At 30.6% G+C, this 24,182-nt stretch overlaps 3 protein-coding genes across 4 annotated transcripts in view; 2 read left to right on the forward strand and 1 right to left on the reverse strand.

Annotated features, from left to right (window-relative positions):
• Positions 1-10,259, forward strand: part of LOC119666302 (solute carrier organic anion transporter family member 74D) — a 50,071-nt gene extending 39,812 nt beyond the window's left edge. Inside the window, exons 1-8 of one of the 2 annotated variants that reach the window (XM_038075587.1) lie at positions 1,932-2,085; positions 3,791-5,206; positions 5,269-5,742; positions 5,813-6,176; positions 7,149-7,336; positions 7,400-7,561; positions 7,637-7,813; positions 7,869-10,259. In XM_038075587.1, coding sequence (XP_037931515.1) covers positions 4,069-5,206; positions 5,269-5,742; positions 5,813-6,176; positions 7,149-7,336; positions 7,400-7,561; positions 7,637-7,813; positions 7,869-8,023 — 2,658 coding nt within the window. In that variant the 5' untranslated portion in view covers positions 1,932-2,085; positions 3,791-4,068 and the 3' untranslated portion in view covers positions 8,024-10,259. Of the gene's footprint in view, positions 1-1,931; positions 2,086-3,790; positions 5,207-5,268; positions 5,743-5,812; positions 6,177-7,148; positions 7,337-7,399; positions 7,562-7,636; positions 7,814-7,868 lie in introns of those variants that run through there. The other variant, XM_038075594.1, reaches the window with a different exon arrangement.
• Positions 10,260-12,158: 1,899 nt separating this feature from the next.
• LOC119670614 (U4/U6 small nuclear ribonucleoprotein Prp4) lies at positions 12,159-14,230 on the reverse strand. Its single transcript, XM_038080945.1, has 2 exons — positions 12,792-14,230; positions 12,159-12,734 (listed from the first exon to the last, which is right to left on the reverse strand). The coding sequence occupies exons 1-2, from the start codon at positions 13,990-13,992 to the stop codon at positions 12,352-12,354; spliced, it is 1,584 nt and encodes a 527-aa protein (XP_037936873.1). The 5' UTR covers positions 13,993-14,230; the 3' UTR covers positions 12,159-12,351.
• Positions 14,231-15,822: 1,592 nt separating this feature from the next.
• LOC119668148 (enhancer of mRNA-decapping protein 3) lies at positions 15,823-19,809 on the forward strand. The gene is made up of 6 exons (XM_038077563.1): positions 15,823-16,767; positions 17,339-18,039; positions 18,100-18,322; positions 18,385-18,536; positions 19,363-19,447; positions 19,509-19,809. The coding sequence occupies exons 1-6, from the start codon at positions 16,274-16,276 to the stop codon at positions 19,732-19,734; spliced, it is 1,881 nt and encodes a 626-aa protein (XP_037933491.1). The 5' UTR covers positions 15,823-16,273; the 3' UTR covers positions 19,735-19,809.
• Positions 19,810-24,182: the final 4,373 nt, after the last annotated feature.

Below are 24,182 nucleotides of genomic sequence, written 5' to 3' on the forward strand. Positions count from 1 at the left end.
ATGGAAACATGGAAGAGAATGAAATAAAAGACAGGTTAGCCAGCTTTGGCGCTTCTATGGACGACTCCCTAGAGGTGCCAGCATATAAATCCTTAATAACCTTAACGGGAGGAACCTATTTCCACTTATTATAGCTAGCTAATAATAAGTGGAACAACGTGTAAAACGTTTTCGTGTTCCCTTTCTTCATACAATAGGACCATATCTACATAACTTATTACCAGTAATCGATTTATTATCACCTAGCTTATTGCAGTGCTTTCAGATCATTGGTGTATGTGACCCCACATAAAAAAACTGCAACATCTTTAGCAAGTGTGTGTTGTAGACAAATACAATTAAAATACCTTTCAATGAATTAATAATATCGGTATTAATTAACATTATAATTCGTGAACGGTTTGACTTTCTCTACAATCTGACTTCACTCTCCTATATCTCGGTGTAAGGCTTATCACTTGACACAGAATTCTCTCTTATTTTTATTGATAATAAAATATGTTTTTTGTCATCGTCTGTGTTTGATATGTTTTAAGCTATATTTAAGAAACTTTTTCGGATTTACAATGTGATTAATCCATACCAATCTCCGTTGTTTAACAGCAGTATCAGTTTTGGAGTATTGAGTGAGTTTTCATTCGTGACATCCTAACAATGGTGAAATTTGATTCCACTGAACATTGGGTTAAAACTGTAATGGAAAGTTACGGTGACTGTGGTTAACTCATAAACTTACGGAGAAAGGATGGTAGCATTTATGCTTTCAGTTAATGACTTGCATTATTTTCACAGGGTGCTGTGGCTCAAAAAACAGCAAAGGTTTAGATGGGGCTTCAGACTTGCATTACTTCAACCTTGTGCTGTGCTTAAAGAACAGCAGAGGTTTAGATTCAACCTCTTTGTTCAAATTTCAACAAAGAGGAAATTCTATTCAAACATATAACTTCCATTGATATAAGGAACAGCAGAGATTTAGATAGTGCTCGTTCCTAAACAAAGAGAAAAATATATTCAAACATATGATTTCCATTGGTACCTGCAGAATAAATTACAATAAAATGTTTATCGATGTATTATTTTGATATGTATATATATTGAGAACACGGTGATGTAAAGCCCTTACGGCAGGTAGCGACGTAAAACAACTAAGGACTCATGCAGCAGTATTTCATTGCTTCCTATCTGCCAACTACATGTTTACTAAATATCACGCAGAGTAATTCCCTTTCCTCCATAACTTTTACTATGTTAAATAGCTAGAATTTTTTTACCTCTCCATTTTCATCTCATCGTCACATCTTGCAGTAGCACTGTTGGGTGTAGCGGTAAGTGAGTACGTTTTTGTATCTGTTAAAATAAATTGATAAGATAACATACTGCAAATTTATATTTGTGTTGAGTAATTTATTGCACTTTTTTCTTTATGAAAAATAAATAAAAATATATATATATGTATATATAACAACTTCGTTATTTTATATATAACGAATGTTCAAAAATGATAAAAAGCTTATTTTTGACTAAAGTAATTGAGCAAGTTTCTAAACACTTATAAAAACATTTCACTCGCGAGGTACCCGTAATAACAGAAAAATAATTTTTATTATACAAATTTGACATTGAAGATACAAAAAACGAATTCTCAATACTAATAATACATTTGCATATGATTTGCAATTACTTTTGCCTCCATAGCTGCTTTGGATGAGCTGCTGTTCAAATATTGACTTCAAGGTGGCTGCTAGTATTGGTAGTGCCGATGTTGAACATGATCGATGCATTGGTGGTGGTGTTGGGCCAAATTTTGACTTTACCACTGATAAGCCGGGGTACTGCGTTTTCTGCAATCGAATTCAGTTGAATTTTTGCAATCGTAGTTCGAAGACGTACAACTTAAACGGAAATACTCTTTTTTCAAACTCATTTATATTTTCAAGGACTTTATAATATATAGATATATAAATATATATTTAAAAATATTATCAAAATAAATATTTACCATTCTTGAAGCGATTAAAAAGTGAAAGTGCAGCGACAATATCAAAAAATTAGCTAGTGCCGTTATCGCATTTGATAAGAATACAGGTAAATGGAACAAAACTATTTATGTGCAAATAAAAGTGAAATCATTTCTGGGTTCTTAGATTAGAACTAGAATTTCTAGGTCAAATTTTAATTATCTCTAGTATTTGGGTAAAAACTATTTAACAGAAATCTTTTGTAGATTATGTGTAGAACATGGAAGACGGTCATGATTTAAAAACTGCTCTACTATATATCTCTTATGATTCTCTGTATTTAATTATTTATATAGAATTACATTTGTTATATAATGAAGTTTTTTATACTTAATTTTATGGCTGAACTTTTAATACCAAAACATGATAAGAAAAATGTAATCTGTGAGTGCAATAATATATGTACATAGAATCTCTCCAATATTAAACTAAAAATAAAATAAAACTTGGTTTGTGGATCTAGCCTTTTTTGTGCGGAGACATCTGTCATATCTATGAACATTCATATCTATGAACGTTTGAAAACTTTATCAATACCCTTAATCTGCCCAAGTTTATTTATAAGACTTTTTTGTAGATACCACAAGGAAACTCAAATATCACTGCACACATTTGTTTCTTCATATAATAATAATTTAGAAGTTCTAGTTCAATTATATATGTTATATGGATTGAACTTATTTGTGTACCAATTTCGACGCATCGGCTACGGATTTTTAGCGATGTCAGTTAACGACGTGCTTGTGAGCGGTATGGTGACTTACCAGATTTTATTGTAACCCGCATTATATTCAAATACAATATCGTTGACTAAATAAAATGCATCTACTTCTTAACATAGATTAGATTTGACCGCAACCAATCGCGACATATGAGATCTATTGCGATCATTTTCTTTAATGGAAATAGTGAATGCTTCTTGATGTCTTAAACAAGTAAATTTCAAACCTGAGCATGGTCACCCTTGGATCCTTAAATATTTTGTTAAAAAAGCTCAGAGTCATATGATAACCTCTTGAATTTACTACCTTTTACCTACTTAGACCTATCTAAGAATGTACTGATGACAATAACATATATTCCAACTTTTTAACATTACATTCAAAATGATTTTCTGTAAGTAATATTTACTACCCACCGATTAATATTATACGTATATTAACATTTCCTTAATAATAGCTTTTCACACCACAAAAAAAACAATCGAATCATTTCTATAAAAAAAAAAGTAACTAGTTGTTGAGACCTAGCTGTTGAGATCTTCCAAAATTACTAAAGCTAATTAAACAACATCAATCTGAACAAATCTCTCTCAAATCCAAAATAATTGAAGAAGATATTAATAAATGCGTTAGTAGTTCTGTTGAAGGACCTTAGTTATATGATCTTCAACAATCCGTTTTTATTAAAATTAAAATTCTTAGCCATTACTTCTCTTTACCGAATCTTATTGTGATATTTTAATTTTTTATTTATTTCTCTCACTGTATCTCTCTCACTTTCTTTATCTTTTGCTTTTGCTATCTTCTCATTCTCCTTTCCGATCTAATTTAACAGTGTCTGTCAATAACTTTAAGTCCCTGTGTTACATAACATTGTTATATAGTATTTTTTTATTATATAAGTTTTGCATCAGAACCAACTATTATTGTTTTTCTCCTTCTTTCCCTCTCTTTTTGTCATCAATAGAATTTATTTATATGAAAATAAATTTAATATTTACAACATCCTTGATTTTTTATGATGTAATAAAATTTTTCTTATACTTATAGATCACTGCCATATAAAGTTCCAAACTGAAGAATGACTCTATAACTGAATTACCTCAAACTTTACAACCGATAATACTACAAGGTCAACAATAACTGCCATATTCAAAACATAAAAATAAATTATAAAAAATGGATGAAAGTTTTAAAACAAAGTAAACGCAAATCAGACCTAAATAGTCCTCAGCTATTACACCCTTCACTTAATCACCTGTACACTGCTCCTCATTACCCCCTAAAATCCTGTGCCTAATTCTTTAAGCACAGCACATATACCTAATATGCATCCAACACACAATACACATGAAGTCGATGTGACCAATTCACATGGAAATACTACATCTCCTAACTCCAAAGTCCAAACAAGCTCTCCCACTACAAATGGACACCAGGAAAAAAGCTTCAATGGAATTAAACACAAAGAGCACACCAATGGGGATACAAATTTAACAAATTTAAATGGAAACAGCACACCACTACATCACACAAACGGTAACTCCAATGGTCATGGCTATCAGAATGGTACAAGACGTGATTCTACACAAGCGTGGACACCTCTGCTATCAAATGGCAGTAACGCCAATGGTACTACTAATGGAACTACTAAAAACGGAGAATTAACAGATGCCACCACAGTGCTCTATGGTTCACCGAGTAACAACAACGAGTGGAAAGATGCAGAAGAAATAAATAATTTAAAGAATGGACTTTTGCATCATCAAACAAATAATAATGGTTCATTACTGAATGGTAAAAATGGACTTGGCTTAACTGATAAATACGATGAACAAGATCCACTCACCGGCCTGTACCAACAAAAACCAACACGCCCCAGTGAATCCGATGAATATGATTATGATTCCGATTTGAGTGGTGGTGTTGAACGAAAGACGCCAACATGCGGTCTCTTTGGTTGTCGACCAAAGTGGGCTCGTAATTTTGCGTCTACTCACGTATTCATGGTGGTATTTCTGTTAGCTTACATACTTCAGGGCATGTATATGACCTACTTTGTCTCCGTGATCACAACAATAGAAAAGTTGTTCCAAATCAAATCGAAAACAACTGGATTTTTGCTTAGCGCCAGCGAAATGGGACAAATCAGTACTGCCATGTTGTTGACGTACTTTGCTGGACGCGGTCATAGACCACGTTGGATTGCTTGCGGTATGGTGCTATTCTCCATAGCAGCTTTTGCCTGCTCGTTGCCGCACTTCATATTTGGTAAGCAACTGATGCAGTCGAGTGCTTTATTTAGTGGCAACGCTGCTTTTCAAGAGCCAACAACACAAGCCAACTATGGCTTGAACTTAGATCTGGCCACACTAAATGTAAGTTTAAATCCTAATTCTAAGATGACTATATTACAAGATTTGAATCTCTGTTTGCCCGGTAATAATTCCACACTATTAAGCTCTGGTAAGTCTTATAAATATTTATTTTTAGGATTTGATTCAGTTTTCAACTTAAGTAATTTTTAGAATGTAATGAGGATCGCAAGATGGAACAAGCATCTCACTCAAAAATTACAGTTATAGTGCTCTGTATCTTTTTCGCCAGCTTACTAAGCTCAGGCATAGGCCAAACTGCTGTAGCTACGCTTGGCATACCATATATCGATGATAATGTGGCCAGCAAACAATCGCCCATGTATATGGCGATCACAATTGGTGTACGAATTTTAGGTCCAGCATCTGGATTTATAGTGGGCTCATTCTGCACACGTTGGTATGTTAATTTTACTAATCCAGGTTTTGATGCCAGTGATCCACGTTGGATAGGTGCTTGGTGGTTGGGTCCAGTTGTAATTGGCAGTTTAATGATGCTATCATCTATAGCTATGTTTTCTTTTCCGAAAGAATTACGTGGTAAACGTGCACCAAATGCTAATGGCACTGCTAATGGTGGAACGTCAGCAACTCCTGCAGAAGCAGAGGAAAAACCTAAATTGAGAGGTAATATAGTGGAAATTGACAATAATATACATTATATTTTAAACATATATGATCGAATTTTTTTTTATAGATTTTCCTAAGACTGTACGTCGTCAGCTTAGCAACGATATTTTAATGTTCCGCACGGCTTCCTGCGTATTTCATTTGCTACCCATAGCTGGCCTTTACACTTTTCTTCCGAAATATTTGGAAACCCAGTTCCGTTTGGCCACCTACGATGCTAATATGATTGCTGCTTTCTGTGGTATTTTGGTTATGGGTGTGGGTATTGTTATATCTGGACTTGTTATATTAAAACTCAAGCCATCTGCCAAATCCGTGGCTGCATGGATTGCATTCACAGCTCTTGTCTATTCAGCTGGTATGGTTATACTAATGTTTGTTGGTTGCAATATGAACGATTTTGCAGGATACAAACCCACAACGAAACAGACGTAAGAAACTGGAAGATAAATATAATCTGTGTCTTTTAACTAACAAACAAACTCCACCAATTTAGGTTATATTGCAAGTTTCTTGATCCGTTGCCAATGGTTAGGCGACGTCTTTGTACTTTAGAAAAAAGAAGACTAATTACTCCTTAACGTCATATTAAGAAACAACGACATCCATAGAGACCATAGAGATATATGAAGATGTTTAAGATAAGAATCTGCTAATATTTTTTTTTTTGAATTAAATCTTTTTACAAACATATAGTAGTTGCTCGGGTTTTGAAAATTTATTACCATTATGTACGACGATGCATTATTTTAATAGAAGAAAACTAGGTTTCAAAAGATTGTCTTGAAGAGATAATCCAAATATATGTTCTTATGATACATCATCACGATGATCTTCTTTTTCTCATTCACTTAATTTCATTATATATTTCTCGAAAATTAATTTACTGACATTTTGGCTTAGTTGAATGTCTGCCTATTGGATTATCTCGTATATATGAGCCTATGTCTCTCCATTGGATTATATCATGTACTACTATATATCAGAATTTTTTTAACAGATATTTTGATAAAATCAAAATTTATTTAGTTGAAGTGAATAAAATTTATTCTGTAAATAAATTCGTCTAAAGTATCTACAAGAAAATTGTCTGTTACACCTCACCAGTCTTCTAGACAATATTCTTAAAGTGCTTTAAATAATTCTATTAATTTAGTTAGTAATATTTTTTTGTCTTAAATTCGATAATTTTAATTCCGAATATTTACCCGATGGTTCTAAGGTAACCAATGTAGAATCATAAGAATCTATCCATAATAATTTTTATCTTTCCATAATACTATTTATATGCATAGGGCATATACGGCCCTATGCTCCTCCTAGGAGTTAAAGGATTAAATGTATATGAAATAAATTTTTATCGTCAACGTTAATATTAATTTTTTAAACCAACTTTTTTATAGAACTGCACTAATTGAACCCGCCTGTCCCGCAGTCTTAGACTGTACCTGCGATAAGGAAAACTTTGCACCTATTTGTGGTATTGATGGCAAAATCTATATATCATCTTGCCATGCAGGCTGCACAGTATCTGAAATGCGCAACATTGATAATCGCACAGTGTTTTCAAATTGCAGTTGCATTCCAGATTGTAAGTATTTCACATACCAATTGTTAAGTAGACTTAAATATTTAAGATATATTCTCTCTTTAGTTCCAGAGAGCGCTGAGACGTATAAAGCCGTCAGTGGTTACTGTGATAGTAATTGCAAAAATTTCATATTCTTTATAATAATTTTTACGGTTTGTGTATTTATGCATTCTACCTCGGAGGTGGGCAGTATGCTACTTATCATGCGCTGTACACATCCAAAAGGTAAGGTTTATGAAATTTATATATATATAGGTCAATTAAAACACTTCTTATAATTTTGTAATATTTTTAATTAAGACAAAGCTATGGCTTTGGGTGTTATACAATCAGCAATTGGACTATTCGGCAATGTGCCATGCCCGATTATATATGGCGCTGTTGTTGATTCAGCGTGTCTAATATGGAAGACCGTTTGTGGCAAACATGGCGCCTGTTCACTTTACGATGCGGATACATTCAGACATTATTTCTTAGGTAATTACATTTATTTTTTAGTTTAGAAAGATTTTTTAATTAAAGTTTTTTTCAGGCATTACTGCTGGCATTATGTTTTTGGCATTTATTATGGACTTGGTTGTATGGAGTAAAGCACATCGTATTGATATCGCACCAGAAGATAATGGTACCAAAAATGTTGATACTGATTGTAATAAATCAATGGTCACTCCCGATACAACAGTTTAAATTGTTTTAAGAAATTAACTGAAGTTGCGATAAAGAACAAAAACGCACAAATTTTAAAGTTAAATTGCAACTTAGTAAAACCTGCTAGTAAGTTGCTGGCAACTTCTTAAGACAGCAACCCTTAAGAAAAGATTTCCGATTTCCATATTGTTAACAGCGAAAATAATTGTTGATAGTTAGTTAAGTTTTTTGGTTTAAGTCTGTAGTTAATTTTAATATAGTCACTTATATTTTCCATATAATTAATTTTAATTTATGCAATAGAGTATGTCAATATGTTAAGGCCACACTTAAAAATATACTTCTACAAGGGTAATATAAACCTGCAAAAACTTTAAAAAAACAATTTTATAAAATTTATTATAATAAGTTTTATTTAACTATATAATAACCTTGAATATGCTAATAGATATAGTATTACTTCTTAATTATCCTTGCATACTTGGTGTACTTGGTGGGATTAATTGTAGTAGCTATATCATTCTAATTGCCTACAATGTGTTTATACTCTGTCAATTAACTCGACAAATGTGTGACAAAATAGTGCATTTATACAAAATCCACACAAAATATATACAAAAATGTGCTAATAACGTTTGATAAGTATAAGTGTAAACGTTGTATGAGGAAATTCCTAATTTTATACTAATTGGATATAGGTTATGTTATAGAAAAAGTCTATAGTTATGGCAGATGGAATCAAAGTTAAGAAACTTATAACCTCAACTCATATGTTACAGTGTATTATTTACAAATTATTCTTTGTTTCTTTATAAATCCCAATCACTGAATGGTAATGGTTTTTAAAATTGCATAGTAAATCTTTCAACGAAACATTATTTACACTGATTATGAGAGGTAAAAAGCATTTAATTATTTTATAAGGAATATAATTATAATTGTTTTCTTATAATAACTGATTTACACCTATGACTAAACCAAATGTGACTCAACTTTAGTAATCTTTAACATACATTTATTTTATTTATATATTATAAATATATTATTTTATATATATGTTATATATAAATATTTATATATATTTACATTGTATAGTTGGGCATTTTCCGCTTCTGATCTAGACTAACTTTTTCACACACACACAGTCTCTGATAGCATGATCTCCAACTTACATCACTAAAGCCCAAATAAAATTTATTAACTGCCTACTTTTTCTTAATCAGTTATATATACATACATTTTTTATGATCACAATAGAATATGATTGTAAAAACAGGATTTTAATGTATATGTGTAAACTCAATTGTCGGAAAAAAAATTATTGTACTGTTTGTAGGTTCCTAACATGGTAAAAGTAGATTTAAATATGCTACAGAAATTCGTCGGGCAGTAGGATCGCAACCAGAAATTTGCGGATCAATTTGGAATGAGCGTAAAGATAATTGCAGGGAAAAAAAATTATCTTATTAATTAGTCATGATACATATATGAATATAGTCCTCCGATTCATTTCTGAATAGCCCCTTCCGTAAAGATAATTGCAGTTAAAGAAAATTACCTTATTAAGTAGTCATGATACATATATGAATATAGTCCTCCGCTTCATTTCTGAATAGCCACTTCCCTGGGTATATGTGCCTGCCGACACTCAACAATATTAACAATGGTTATTTTGTGAATCTCTAATAGAATAATTTTCATCTAAAATCACTAGCAACCCGAAATGATCCTAGATAGTCACATCTACCTACTTTTTCTAGTGTCAAAAAATTATTTAAATTACCATTTGTCTAGGAAATCTGATGTTCCACTTTAATATACCATACTTAAACGTTATACTATTTGGGAATGTTGAACTTCTATAGGGCCATAAATAGCTCTTTAGCCCCACATATACGTGACTGTTTTAAACTCTAAAAGATTATTACAAATTATAATAACTCTGAATTTTCTTAAGAGCCTGACTCTCTTGAAATCATCACATAGGACAAAAAACCAGTAGACGAATTAATATCAAAAGATTGCATACACCAATTTTCCGAATCTTAAACGGGGACTTGCAATCTTATATAATTAGAATAATAATATAGTAAATGTATCAGAATAGAGATTAATTAGGGATCAATTTAAAGAATCCTTAACACGATTTTAATTATTAGTGTTTAATGTGCCCTGTTTTATATTGCATATTGCATAGTATATACACCTATTATTAGTCATTTAAGTAGTATGTATGTTTGTGTAATTTTAAGTACGTATACGTCTTATATAAATCTCAGTTATATACACAAATTACATATAAAAATATATATAAATATTTAATTTAAACTTTAAAACTGTGGAAAATATTTTTTTTTAATTAAGTTAGTATTAATTTAAAATAGATATATGTTTTCTCTAAATTTATATACATAAATGTTATGAAAATATGTGCAACCTATCTGTGGTAGTTAAATTTTAGTTACAATTTTTAATTAATAATAAGCTTAAAGGATATGCCAATATACAACATGGTATATATCCTTATTTATAATTATCAACTATTTCAAAAAAACAAATATATATATATATATATATGTATACAAAAGTAATTGCTAATAATATTGCAATTTATTGTCGAATCAAAAAAAAATTAAATTTATATTTTTAAATTATTTGAAAAAAATTTACCGAACTGCTGAATGAATAAATATTATTTAATACACATATAAACAATTATAGTACATCGATGTCTGTGTTTGTATTTTGTTAATGTATGTGTATGAAAATGTTTATCTACTAACTTATAATAAACGTGGAATAAATATGTAAAAAATTGTTTCGTATTTATTTATTGAGATATAGATGTTTACAAGAGGTAAAGTAGGACTTACAATAGTTGACTTACTATATGTTCGAAGGTTAGTACATATGAAAAATTGATTGGTTAATCGAAGAGATTGGTGAAAATATGCTAGTTCCATGAGCATCAAGGTCTAAGGTCTATAACCTCTAGTCTATTCAGACGACTAATTGCAGCTTACTCTGCCAACAAGGGTAAAAATTAAAGATCTCTGCGTTTACAAAAACAATATATAATTATCCTGTGTTATATGTTCACCACATATACATGCAGAATCCAAGATGTTTTTAAAATAAAGAATCAGCTGCTACATGTCTGTCACATAAAGACATCTATATACATATATGGAGCATCATTAAAATGTATATCAATCATTGAAACTATTTTTGACATTGATTATTGAAGCAACCTTTCAGCTCTATATGGTATCAGTATATAGAGCTAAAAGGATTCACTCTTATCAGCGTAAGTTCAATATTGTTTAATTCTTAAAAGGTCTGCACCTAGTATCTATAATTTTGACCCATATAAAAGCATCTTCTTATATAATCCATCTGTCTGATGTAATGCCAACTTACAGCTCCATACTTCATAACAGTGTCTATTCAAAGAACTGTCCCACTAGAGACTTAAATCTGCACTTATATTTTTTTAATACAAATTATATTCAATTTAGATTACGTTGGAGTAGCAACTTGCACTCTATAGCCGCTATAGTCAATTAAGGTTCACAAGCTTCCACTACGCACGTACTTTTAATGATTATTATAATTTATATATGTATATATTTTTACAAATTAATTCTATTAATTGTATTTCGAGAATGAACGATATTTGTCATTATTCGAAATAGCTGTATGGTCAGCCAATTTATAAAATAAATTAATTAGAATTATTTGTTAAATTTGAAACTTTCTCACAATTACCATCCCATATATTTTTAATAAAATTTATATAAATAATTTACAATCTCTTTTCGTAGAAACAGACACAACATTGAGAACCGAACAGATAAGTTACGTTCGAGAATTTATATCTACTATATATGTAACTTTTTATCTTTATTTTCAAAAACTATTATTAGTTCTTAAATCGGAAACTATACTATTTAAATTAAAAATTATATTAATTCTCTTAAATTAATATATTAATTAATGGAATATTCATTACTTTTTTTACTATTTATAATTAAATAATTTATTTTTTCTCGTTAATTTTAAATACAATTTCAACCTTTTATATTGACATTTTTATATATAAAAATCTTGAAATTTCCTAAAATCTATACTTTTTATATATAACAAAATTTATTTAAATTGAGTTTGGTCTATTGTCGTTTTAACAAATAAAAACAAAAATTATGCCTATGAGTTGGACACGTGAACAACAATTAATAAGTGTCTCAATAACAGTTTTGTAAGAATCAAATAATAAAAGAATTATTGAAATCTTAAATAATTTTGGTACAAAAACTAAACAAATTAAATTGTTATAAAAATGGGATAAAATAAAATATAATTTTAAATCAACTTTCGGGCGCCCATAATTTGAATGTACGATCAAATGAAGTAGTGACTATATGCTGAGAATCGGGTGCAATATCTACAGCAACTACTTTGCCATCATGTCCCTGCAGTGTCTTCAATGGTTGCCACGTTTTATTTGACCATATCTTTGTAGTGCAATCATAGGAGGAGGTTACGAGGAAACTACCACTCTCACGTTGATATTTAACATCAGAAATAAGATTAACGTGTGCAGGTATAGTGTATACTGGTTGTCGTCTTCTTAAATCCCATATTTTACATGAATTATCCTGTGAGCCAGTGGCTATATGAAACCCATTTGGTGAAAAATCAACACCGAAAATAGACCCTAAATGTCCTTCCAAAAACATGATACAGCGTCCTATTAAAATGAAATAGTTTTAGTAATTATAATTTTTTTTTAAATATTTCACTTTACCAGTTCGTAAATCCCAAACACGTCCAAAAGCATCTAGACCTCCTGTTACTATAACACTACCATCTTGTTGAAAACTAAGGCAATGCACCGCTTTAGCATGTCCTTCTTGATGCAAAACTTCAGTCTTTTGTTCCAAATCCCATAAACGCCATGAAGAATCATAACATGCTGTTGCCAAAAATCGTCCAGATGGATGAAACGCCAATTTAGATACTCTATGGGGCATATGGCCAGTTATATCAGCTATTGATTCCTCAGAATCAAAGCCCCATAATTTCACTGCACCATCATGCCCTCCTGATGCCATAGCGACAATATTTTTATCACTTTGGCGTACATTCGGCCGAAAAGCAACACCACCTACATAGGAGGCATGTCCGCGTAATGTCTGTAGCAACTCACAATTTGGTACTGACCACAACTTACAAAGTCCTGACCATGAAGAAGTTAACAATAATTTGGAATCATCACTAAATGCTGCTGCACTAACTGGACGGTTATCACCTACTTGACTACATTGTGGAACTAATGACTGTAAACGCTTTTGCAACTCTACCATTTGTCCAGCACGTGTAGCACTTGGCACATCAAGTGCTTCACGTGCACGCTCTAAACGCACCTTAGCGCGCGGCAGTGAATAATCAGCAATCCAAAGTCTGGCTACTCGCAACGTCTCTGGGCCTTCATGATACCATGTACTTTCTTGTTCTCTTTGCAACTGTTTACGTTCCTCCTCTTCTGTTTGCTTTTGCTTTATAGCATTTTCACCTAAGTTTGCTAATAATTCTTTCAGACGACGCCTTCTTTCCGCTGGTCCTTCGCCGAAATAGCAAATCGGTTCATTTAAATGTCGTAAATTACGTTTAATCTCAACATCATCAGTTGACACATTAATTTGTCTTGCACGTCGTTTTCTCTCAAACTCTTCAAGTAGTGCAACTTTATCCTTAGCAACTTCGGTTTCTAAATCGTAATATTCCTCATCGATTTTTTTCGCCAATACACCAGCCGTTGGTGGAGGTGCCGCCACAGGTGCAGCTGCAGCTGCAGCTGCTGGCTTTTTTTGATCTTCATAATCTTCATCTGAATCTATATCCTCCAATTGTGCCGCCGACTGTCGCTTACGTTCAGCTTCTTCCAATGAGCCGTAATGAATTGTACGCGGTCGTTTTACGTATTGTACATCTTCATCATCTGACATTTTTTTGTACTTTGTTAGAATATAAATTAAATTATTTCACTTTTGAAACCAAAATAAAAGCCAAATATATAACAGAAATCACACGAAAACCAAAAAGCGCTAAACGCAAAACACCGGTGGCTTCATATGCAGAAACGTCAAACAGGTTTTCTTTTTCGCTCTACGCACGGCAAGTTTTGCCGAAGAAGGTGACCGTCTGCTAAATTCGCTTTATATCGTATTTTTAAATTACATCAAATAATATTTATACAGTAATGAATTTCATCACATAAAGTAAATAAATTGTAAATTAAATAAATTTTGTGTGAAATAAACAATCTGTTTAAAAATTAGGTTATCTTTACCATTTTTATGTAATACAGATATTCACAATATTACAAATAAAAGTGTAAAATAAATTCATTATTAATAAATATATCCAACCTTGATACTAGTGATATTCATATATATTATTTAACAATTAAACAGATTAGCAGAAAAAATATAAAATGACAAACATCTGAACATAGTACCTTACTAATCTTTCTTGGACAAACTTGTAAAAACATTGCTAAAACCAGCTAGTTTCGTTATTTACTTATTAAGTTGTAAGTAAAAGCAAGAAAAAATGGACACAGAATTCAAATTTAAAGTTCTTTGGTAAACTTTTAATATTTTTTATATTATTTTTATAAACTCCACAAATTACGTATTAAATTTATTTTATGCGACATTTTACAGTAATAAGAATCAGCTGATGTTTTACCCAATATCCAAAATATTAGTAGACTTATGGACTCAGAGATTCGAAAGTTTGGTGGGATTTATATACAAATACACATTAAATTTACCACTTTACAGAGTTCCAACACTAATACGCTTATTTATAATAATCGTATAATAAATAATAGTGGTCAGAAATTAAGAAATTAAAATAATTAAATAGGATTAACTGTTAAGATAAATATGTGGAAAATTTTCCTCTCTAAATTATTTCTGTAGAAATAAACTCAATTCAAATTTAAGACAAATTTAAACAACCATTTTACTATTTTTTATAATTATATGTCTTTTTAATCTTTTAATAAAAGTTAAGTATTCGAAATCTTATATATTATGTTTATACGCATATTACAGTACAAATCATATTTACTTATGATTTATATATAAACATATGATTTTACTGTATGTTCTACTTACTATATAACTAAACCGGTATAACCATAGAAAACCATAGAAATATTCACTTTGTCTTGGAAACTCATTGCAAGGTGCACGCAATGCACGAATGCTTTACGAAAATTGCAAGAGTATGTGAACACCTTTGTTGCAGAATTTCAACATAAAAATGAAACAGCTGTTTTTGCTGCGTAGCACATCTATATGAGAAGCAATAGATGAAAAAACAGCTGTTTCTTTCCTTTTTTGTTTTGTTGCAATCATATACATGGGTTTAAGTATAGCAAGATTGCAAACAATTGCAAGAAACTTGGTATGTGTATTTTGTAGTCAATTGCAAGCTCGCGGAATCCATGCATTTTGCGTAACATGCAATGAGTTTGCAACCGGAGTAAATACTCCTAATGTTAACGTTTTCTTTAACGTAAACTTAAACAGAAAATTAAAGAAAAATATTTAACTTTCAGATCATAAAATTAATTATCAACAGATGAACAAAAAAATATATATATTTATGTATATATTATATATCGTATATATCAAAATACGATAGACTATTTCTTTTATGCATGCAAAAAATATTTAAAAAAAAACGTGTTTTTTGAAAAACCCAATGTCTATTATTGAAAATTTTGACAGATGGAGTGCAAAACAAAATTTACACCCTGTGCACGTCATTTTAAGTTAGGCGAAAATCGGTCAGGGTGGTATTATTAGCAGTCGCATTAAAATATCGAAAAATACCAAAAATAAAGGGGTTTGGACTAAAATTTGTAATAAATATTGAAAGGATTATAAAAACTGTACAGTTAAATTAATTATTTTATCTAAAAAGTGATAATTTTCTTGAGATAATTTACTTGCGAATTTTTGCACGGATTCGTGGCAAAAAGTTTATTTGCGAATAAGACGAAAGAAAAAAAACGGGAAATCAAAGCGAAAAAGCAGTGGCAAAAAGTTTTTGTGGCAAAGTGCGTACATTTTGAGAACTGGGGGAAAGGTACGTCAAAGTGAAATTGCGTTTTAGGAAAAGACCATAAACAAAACACAAGAGCTATAGTATTACAAAAAAAGACTATTAATATTTTAAGGTTTTATTAACATTGATAAGAGGGAATTGTGTATGGTGCCATTAAATACTGATATTCTAAGCAAAAAAAGAAAAAAATTTAAAAAGAAACGTGCAATGGCAGAAAATTGGCGTGGAAAAGCCGTGTCGATTGAATGTGATAATGAGCTCGGCGTATTTCAGGGGGTTATTAAGACCACTACGGAAAATAGTATAACAATCGGTAAAGCATTTCGTAACGGCATACCTTTAAAAATACAAAATGCGGAAATTACTTTAAGTTGCAGTGATATAAGAAAAATTAGCGTAATACCAGTTGATGGTCAATACACTACAACGCCAACTGTGATTAATAAACCGAACCCGCTTAGGAAACCAAATTATTCAAATCCAGTATGGAACTCTACAGGTTTGCCATCCTCACAGGCTGTGCCGCCGTTTAATAATAATCAAACAAACTCAAACCAAAAGCAGCAACGCACGTATACGTCCAAAGGAGAAAACTCAAACTTTGTTCAAAGGTTCAATAAATTGGACGTATCCAATAGGTAAAGTATTTCACTATCACAACAGTGAGAGTATATGCACATTTTTTTAATATAAATATAAATTAATTAGTTTTTTATATCACAGTGAGTTCTGCTGTATGCTAGGCTTAGTAAAAATATGGTTTTCCTTTGAACTGTTTATTTAGAAGACACATTTGAAGACTTTAATAAATGTACCCAGTATCATATAATGCACATGACATTTTTCTAAAAATTGAATATTATAAAATATATAAAATTTCAAAATTTTTTGAAATACGTATGACCAGTTATATACGACGGAATACTGTTCAAACGGCAGTTTACAGTTCTTTTCACATATGTGTATCTAATAAAGTAACTATATATATCTTATTGATATCCGTTCCTAGATAATATCTAAGAAAAATAAATATAGAGAAACCACTATGAAAAAATTAGACGATAATAAAATAAATTTTACATAATCGTGATAAATATCATTAAATACTAGCACGTATCGTATTATTGCTCTAAAACATAAAATAGCTACCAATAAAAGTGTAGAACATTTTTCCATAACAATATTATTAATATTAAATAAATTTTACAGAACGCCAAATAAAAATGTTTCTAATGATCTCCCGACGGCTAATGGCACAAATGATAAGCCTAGTGAAACTAATTATCAATCGTCCCAAACACCTACATCCAACAGTGTCGCACAATTTTTTGGGAAACTAATTCCTCCTAAGGTGGAAGTGCTAATGGGTGCTGCCAGTGTAACAACAACTACAACAACGACGACTGACGTAGATGCAAACAGTACCGAAATTAATGATAGCATCGCAAGTACTAACAGTAGCAGACCAATTGATATTCCTAATTCAAGTAATGGTTCTTATTATGGACAATCGCAAAGTATGGCCAGCTCTTCTACGAACAGTAATGGCAAAAATCGCTATATGGGATATAGCAATGGGTATGGAAATGGGAATGGCAGTAACGGGAACAAAAAAAATAACCGTAAGAATTTTGGTAAAAATAATTGGTTTAAGAAGAGACAGACTTTTGATACATCTGCGGATGATCCAGGAATGCATGAAGAATTTGATTTTGAGGGTAATTTAGCGCTATTTGATAAGGAAGCATTATGGAATGATATTGAATCATCAGAACAAAAAGCACTAGCAAGGCAAATGGAAAACAATCCGGAACCAAAATATCGTCATGATGAAAATATAATTGAGAGTAAACCACTAGAATTGCGCCAGATTCAAAGCTCCTTTGCCAGCTATAGTGAATACTTAACGGGTAAGATTTGTATGTAAATAAAATTTAATAAAGATATAACTAAGAAATATATATGTATAGATGACGGTCTTATCATTCCCACCATACCAATGTATGTTCGGACGAAAATAGAAAATATTTCAGAAAAAAGTGGCATGTTGCTTTCCAGACAAAATGAAATACTGGCACGTGGTGTTTGTGATTTGGCTATATTATTACTGGGTGGAGCACGTCGTTTAACGCCTAACAACAGCCACCAATGGCCAAAAATTGCTATTATTTGTGAAGCTAGGATTAATGCAAGGTTCGTAGTTATTACAAAATTATTATTAATATTGTTGAATATTGTTTCGATTTATTTTACAGATCAATTGATATTGGAGCTATTACAGGACGACAATTAGCATCTCACGGTCTAAATGTCACTCTATACCTTGACGATAAAATAATGATGAAACAAAATACTGAAATAAAATTATTTCAAGCGACTGAAAACAAGACAACGGACACTGTGGGTGGTAAGTTTAATACTATTTTTATTGATATCTTTTATATTCCTCTGCGTGCACCTCATTTGTGCCTCACTGGAAAAACCACATTTTTTTGCTTAAAGTATCACAGAACGCACATCTGCAGATCTTTTCTACGTCGCTTGAATTTTTCTAAGCTGAGCTAAAGAATAATTGAAATGACCAAACTATTGTGAGGAATACTTAGGTTGCTCTAATCCTTATTTACTGTTACTAGTTGATGGTTTTAAGTACAAGCACAAGAAACGTATAACTACATTTTATAGTTTGTAGTAGCATAGTTTAATAATACTTAAAAAGTAGAATAAAAATATTTGTCTACAATCCATGTGTACTTTACGTATGTCAGTCTCAAGAGCGTCGCATTTAGGCGGTGCTAATATACTTCAAGTTCAGTACAGCTCAGTGTCCATCCTCAGAAGTGTTTGTGCCGTAAAACAGCAGTCCATAAAAGATATCGACCATGATCGCTTAAAATCAAATTTTTTCTTTATAGTTTTTTTTTTAACTGACCGTTATGCAGTTTAGTTTATCTTAATTTTTAAAATGGTTATATGATTATTAGCGCTTCAAACAGTTCGTGACTTGCAGCATTTTGATGTTCAAGCACGCTTGTACTCGAGCCCAGCGGTTCACTGGAAAATGTTCGTACAGTTAAACTATTCAATCCAAAGAGTCGATTTCGAAAATACGTAAATATTCCTGCTGGAATATTGCAGTGTTCAAACAATTTGAAGTGTCCCATAAATATTTTGATTATAATCAAGTTTTAAAGCACTTGTACTAACGTATTTATATATTGATTTTTTTTTAGAAATACCAAGTCCTGATCTTGTGATATTATCAACAAATTCATCAGTTTTGGCTCAAAGTGTCAAAACTTGGTTAAAGGAGACACGGTAAGCTTTAATAATTTATTTATGAAAAGAGTATCAACTTATGTGATGGTTTCTTTTTCAGTGCTTCAATACTTTCTATTGATCCGCCTCCGAACGGTGTGCCTGGTGTCTCCATTAAATATTCAATTTTACCAATTTTACCGTTAAATGGCATATCAACGAACAATTGTGGTAAACTGTATTTATGTAATTTGGGAATACCCGATATATATTTTCGTGAAGCAGGCGTCAAGTACAAAAGTCCATTTGGACATAAATCAATTTTACCAATACATTTAAAGGACTGATTAAATAATTGAAAATTAACAAACATAAAAATTAAAAAAAAGAAAAGCAGAATTTTAAAACCACATATAACAATTAACAAATACATAAAACATACACATTAAAAAAATAATTTTCATCGAAAATATGTTATAAACCTTAAACACAAAAACAAAAACTATACACTTAAGTAAATTATGAAAATCCAAAATTTTATCATTGGTTTGTTAAGAGAGATTTTTAAATTTGTTATTTGTAAAAAAAAAAACAAACGATTCTTTGTGATGGTCATCATTATTATATAGTTTTTCCTATTGGTATTAATTTAAAACAAAAATATTAGATATATAAAGTACAACAACAAACAGCCTTTTTTAAAGACTTTAAAAATTTAAATTTCGCAGCTAAAACGCTTCATTTTATTCCCTTTTTTTATTCAAGATATTTTTTTAAACGACGAGTGCTTTTAATCACAATAAACTTTTTATTGTATTGTTTTTTTGTTTTTTTTTTTTTGTTTTTTTTGTTTTGTTAACTATTTTAATACATAACACAATTCTATAAATGCTCATGTTCCTAGCTTTAATGTATCATTCCTTTAAGATCATAAATTAAATTTCTAACGTCAAATTCTAAAATTTAAAATTTATTTATTAATAATTGCGAATATAAGATTTGCAAATATGTTTGTACTTTATATATAATTTTAGTTATTAAATGAAAACTGCCTTAATTTCAAAACAAAATATAATATTTTGTTTGTAGCAAATTTTTATACATTTTATAATTAAAATTCTATATTTAAGTTTAATTGTGTAGTTTTAGTTTTAAAACCTAATGTAAGGAAAAAAAATCAATTAGCTTTAAAAACTCAATATTTCCAATCTTCCGTTCTAAAAATAATTAATTATAAATACAATAAACATATTATATGTAAAACATTTCAAACTAAAACTAAATCTAATGTAAAGAAAACACTTAATTGTATCATAATATAAAGTAATGAATTGAGTTTGTAATTGTATATATGTACGTATGTGTGTTTGCTCGAAACTTAAATACTTACTATATGTGTATATATATGATATCTATTTATATATATGTATGTATATGAAGGATGAGACTTTCAAACTCTATATTATGTATCCATTTCAATGTAAGAGAAATTGTTATGCCAAATCATTTCTAAATGAAAAATTGTTTAAATTTTAATCTAGAACTTAAGTAAATTTAATATACATATATAAAAATTTAAATGGCAAAAGTAATGTAAAGTAACGTAAAGTAAAGTAAATTAACTTAATTTTATACCCATCGAATATAGATTCTAATTCTAAATTAAACTTAAAGCTAAAGCAAATGATAAAATTAAATGCTAAATTTATAATATGTAACTCAAGAGATTGTAATAACGATGATGATCATCAAACACAAAGTAACATATATAGATATATATCTAGACATTAGTTGTAAACAAATTTGTTAATTGAATGTGATTTTAAAGTAACTAGAAATGTAAAACAAAAGCAACTGAACTGTAAGAGACGACGATATTTGGAGGAGAGTGGGAAGGTTTTTAATAAGCAAACACAATGCAATTTTATGTTTTTGGGTAAAAAAAAAATATCTTAAATTTATTAACTGTTAAAATTGTAACTATTTTTGGTAAAAAAATGTAAAATTATAATATAAATTGCAGTGTATTAACACATGAGCATAAAATTTTCGGTAAAACAAAAAAATTAAAATAAATTAATAGATCAAAAGTTAACAAAAGCAATCAATCAAAAAAAAAAAACAAAAGAGAAAGGAAAAGACAAATAAAAATAGTAAAAAAACCTTCTCATGGGAAAATGTTCGTTTTTATTTTTTAAACTGGCTTTTAAGATTCAATACTATATGGTAATAACTTTTTATATGTCAATAATGTTATTGTTGTTGGACTTCAGATTATAAAAATCCGCGTAGATCTACTGTCCTTGCGAAGGAAGATACCCCAACCGAAATGATGGGTAACATGTGATCGTCCTGCAAAAGTGTCTCCAGGATGTAGATTGAAGAGTCGCTTTTAGAAACTACTATAATGTATTCTCTAATATAACTAAAGTTTGTTATGAGACTTTTATGTTTGTGAACCTATAAGGATAGATTCCTAATATAAAAAAGGAAACATAAAAGGATTACAAGACAGCGAAAAAAATAGTTGTATGGGATGAGGGTGTGTGCTAATTGAAATTAATCTTGGTCGAGGTAAGGAACCGAAAGCAAGGGTAATAAGAACCATTCGGCATGCATTGGAACAGAAAAACAAATGGACGAATTCATGAACAATAAAGCTGAAGGCGTACGACGTATTGAAAACTGAGCCGCAATTTGGGGTACAACAGTTATCGCTGCACAAAAAAGGCGTCTTCTTTCCATACAAGGGAATGACTATAGATTGTTTTGCTGCAACTTCGGTATAGGGGTAGTTAAATCACTTCTATATTTGACCTCACTGATCTTTGTTCCGGTGGAATAGGTGGTGATGTATTGACGGTACGAATAAAGGGATAAAATGTAGTAAAAGGTATTTACCGAGCCTAGCACACCAACAGCGACAATACCAAGAGGTATGTGTCATTATCCAGGATAATATTTAATAAAGTATCAGCAATTGTGTAATTGTGTTCCATTTCATATATAAACTGCTTTAGTATGGAGGGCAGTTGACTACCATTTATATTCGATCTCATTGAGCTTATCTCTGCTGCAAAAAGTGTTGATAAATTGAAGATACGAAGAAAAAAATCCATATATTCTACGTGGAAGGAGAACTAAACTAACCTTGACATTATAACAGGGACAACACCAGCGGATATGTGTCATGTTTATGATACTCTTTGACTTAATTTTTTTATTTCGACGAGAGTCACATGAAAGTACTGGACACGGTTCATCCTATTTTTAAAGTGCATTAGTTAACAAAAGTACGTCTAACTAAGAAGCCAATAATTAATCTGAGTTTATATTTGTTTGGCTTGACTGAAATAATTTTAAGCTTTTCTGCTGTTGATCCGAATAAGCTATTAAGTTGATAGTATATAATCGTAAATAGTATACGTTCAATATTTCTACGTATGCATACTACCTGAAAAGCGAATGATACAATGCGTTTTGATAAGTCAGTGACTTTTTGAATAAAACAAATTTTTTTCGGCAAATAAACATTTTATTTTTCTATATAATTACCTTATAGCTTGATACATTTAGTCCAGCGTTTTTCTAATTTTCTTATTCCCTTCAAATAATAGATTTTCTCAAAGCTCTGAAAATACGCGTTTGTTTCGGTAATGACTTCTTCATTCGATTCAAATTTCTTACCCCTAGCCATTTCTTTAGGTTTGGAAACAGAAAATAGTCGCAGGGGGCTAAATATGCTGGATGTGGTAGCAGTTCGTATCCCAATTCGTGGATTTTGGCCAGTAATGCTTAATCAACACACGAAATTCACTTTTTTCCGTTTTCGTAAAAATTCACGAGGTTGTCTGCTTTGAACCAATTGAGCGACGTAGCTGGCTCAATATTAGAAAGTTGCCCATTGGTAGATTACAGCTAACGGCAGCACTGTTGCATTTGGAGTAACTACGCGGGAAATTCAAAAAGTCACTGACTTATCAAACCGCCCTCTTATATATTTCTATATTATCGTATATAAAATATTAATTTACTTTCTCTTGGCTTGGCTTGTCTGTCAGGCTTGTCATGACCGTCGTATCCCTTGTAACCAGGATAGCTACATACACTACATTTGCTGCCATTAATGCCAACTTAGTTCTTCTTAGTTCTTTTGAAATAAATAGTTTCATTTAATTAGTATTTGAAAGCAATTTTATTAATTTTTATGAGGACTCATGTCGATCTGCATGATTTTGATTACATGGTATATTACAGTTCATTTTCAAGGGAGTGTGATTGGAGGACATTTATTGTGTTATGAATTTAGTGAAATTAAATTTAGTTTTTTAAATTTTGGAAAATTCCTTGAATTACTTAACTAAGCATGTAATATTTAGATTGAAGTGCTATGTTTCAAAATTATCTAAACAGTTTATTCTAGATTAAAATATATTTTCATTGGAACTTAATGATGTACCGTTGTCAAATTAATTGCGATAAATGTACTGTGAAACAATTATTTAGTCTAATACGGTTATAAAAATGATATAGTTTCCAGTGGTTCTAATTCTAATAACTTCAACTAAATTGATAGTGGGTTGCAGTGTGAGTAATTTAATTCCAAACTTTAATTTAATTAACAAAAAAGTATCTGATCGTATTTCAATATGTACTTGCTACATTCGTTATAGTCTTGTGGAAAATACAATAATGTAAACAGTAATGAGATTAATGAAGCGATGTTGTTATAACCACGACTCTTCCATCGTTCTAACGAACTGTAAACTTTTAATCGAAGTGGTCAGCTGTGTTT

Source organism: Teleopsis dalmanni, chromosome 1, assembly GCF_002237135.1.
Source record: "Teleopsis dalmanni isolate 2A chromosome 1, ASM223713v2, whole genome shotgun sequence".
In the NCBI taxonomy this organism is placed as follows: domain Eukaryota; kingdom Metazoa; phylum Arthropoda; class Insecta; order Diptera; family Diopsidae; genus Teleopsis; species Teleopsis dalmanni.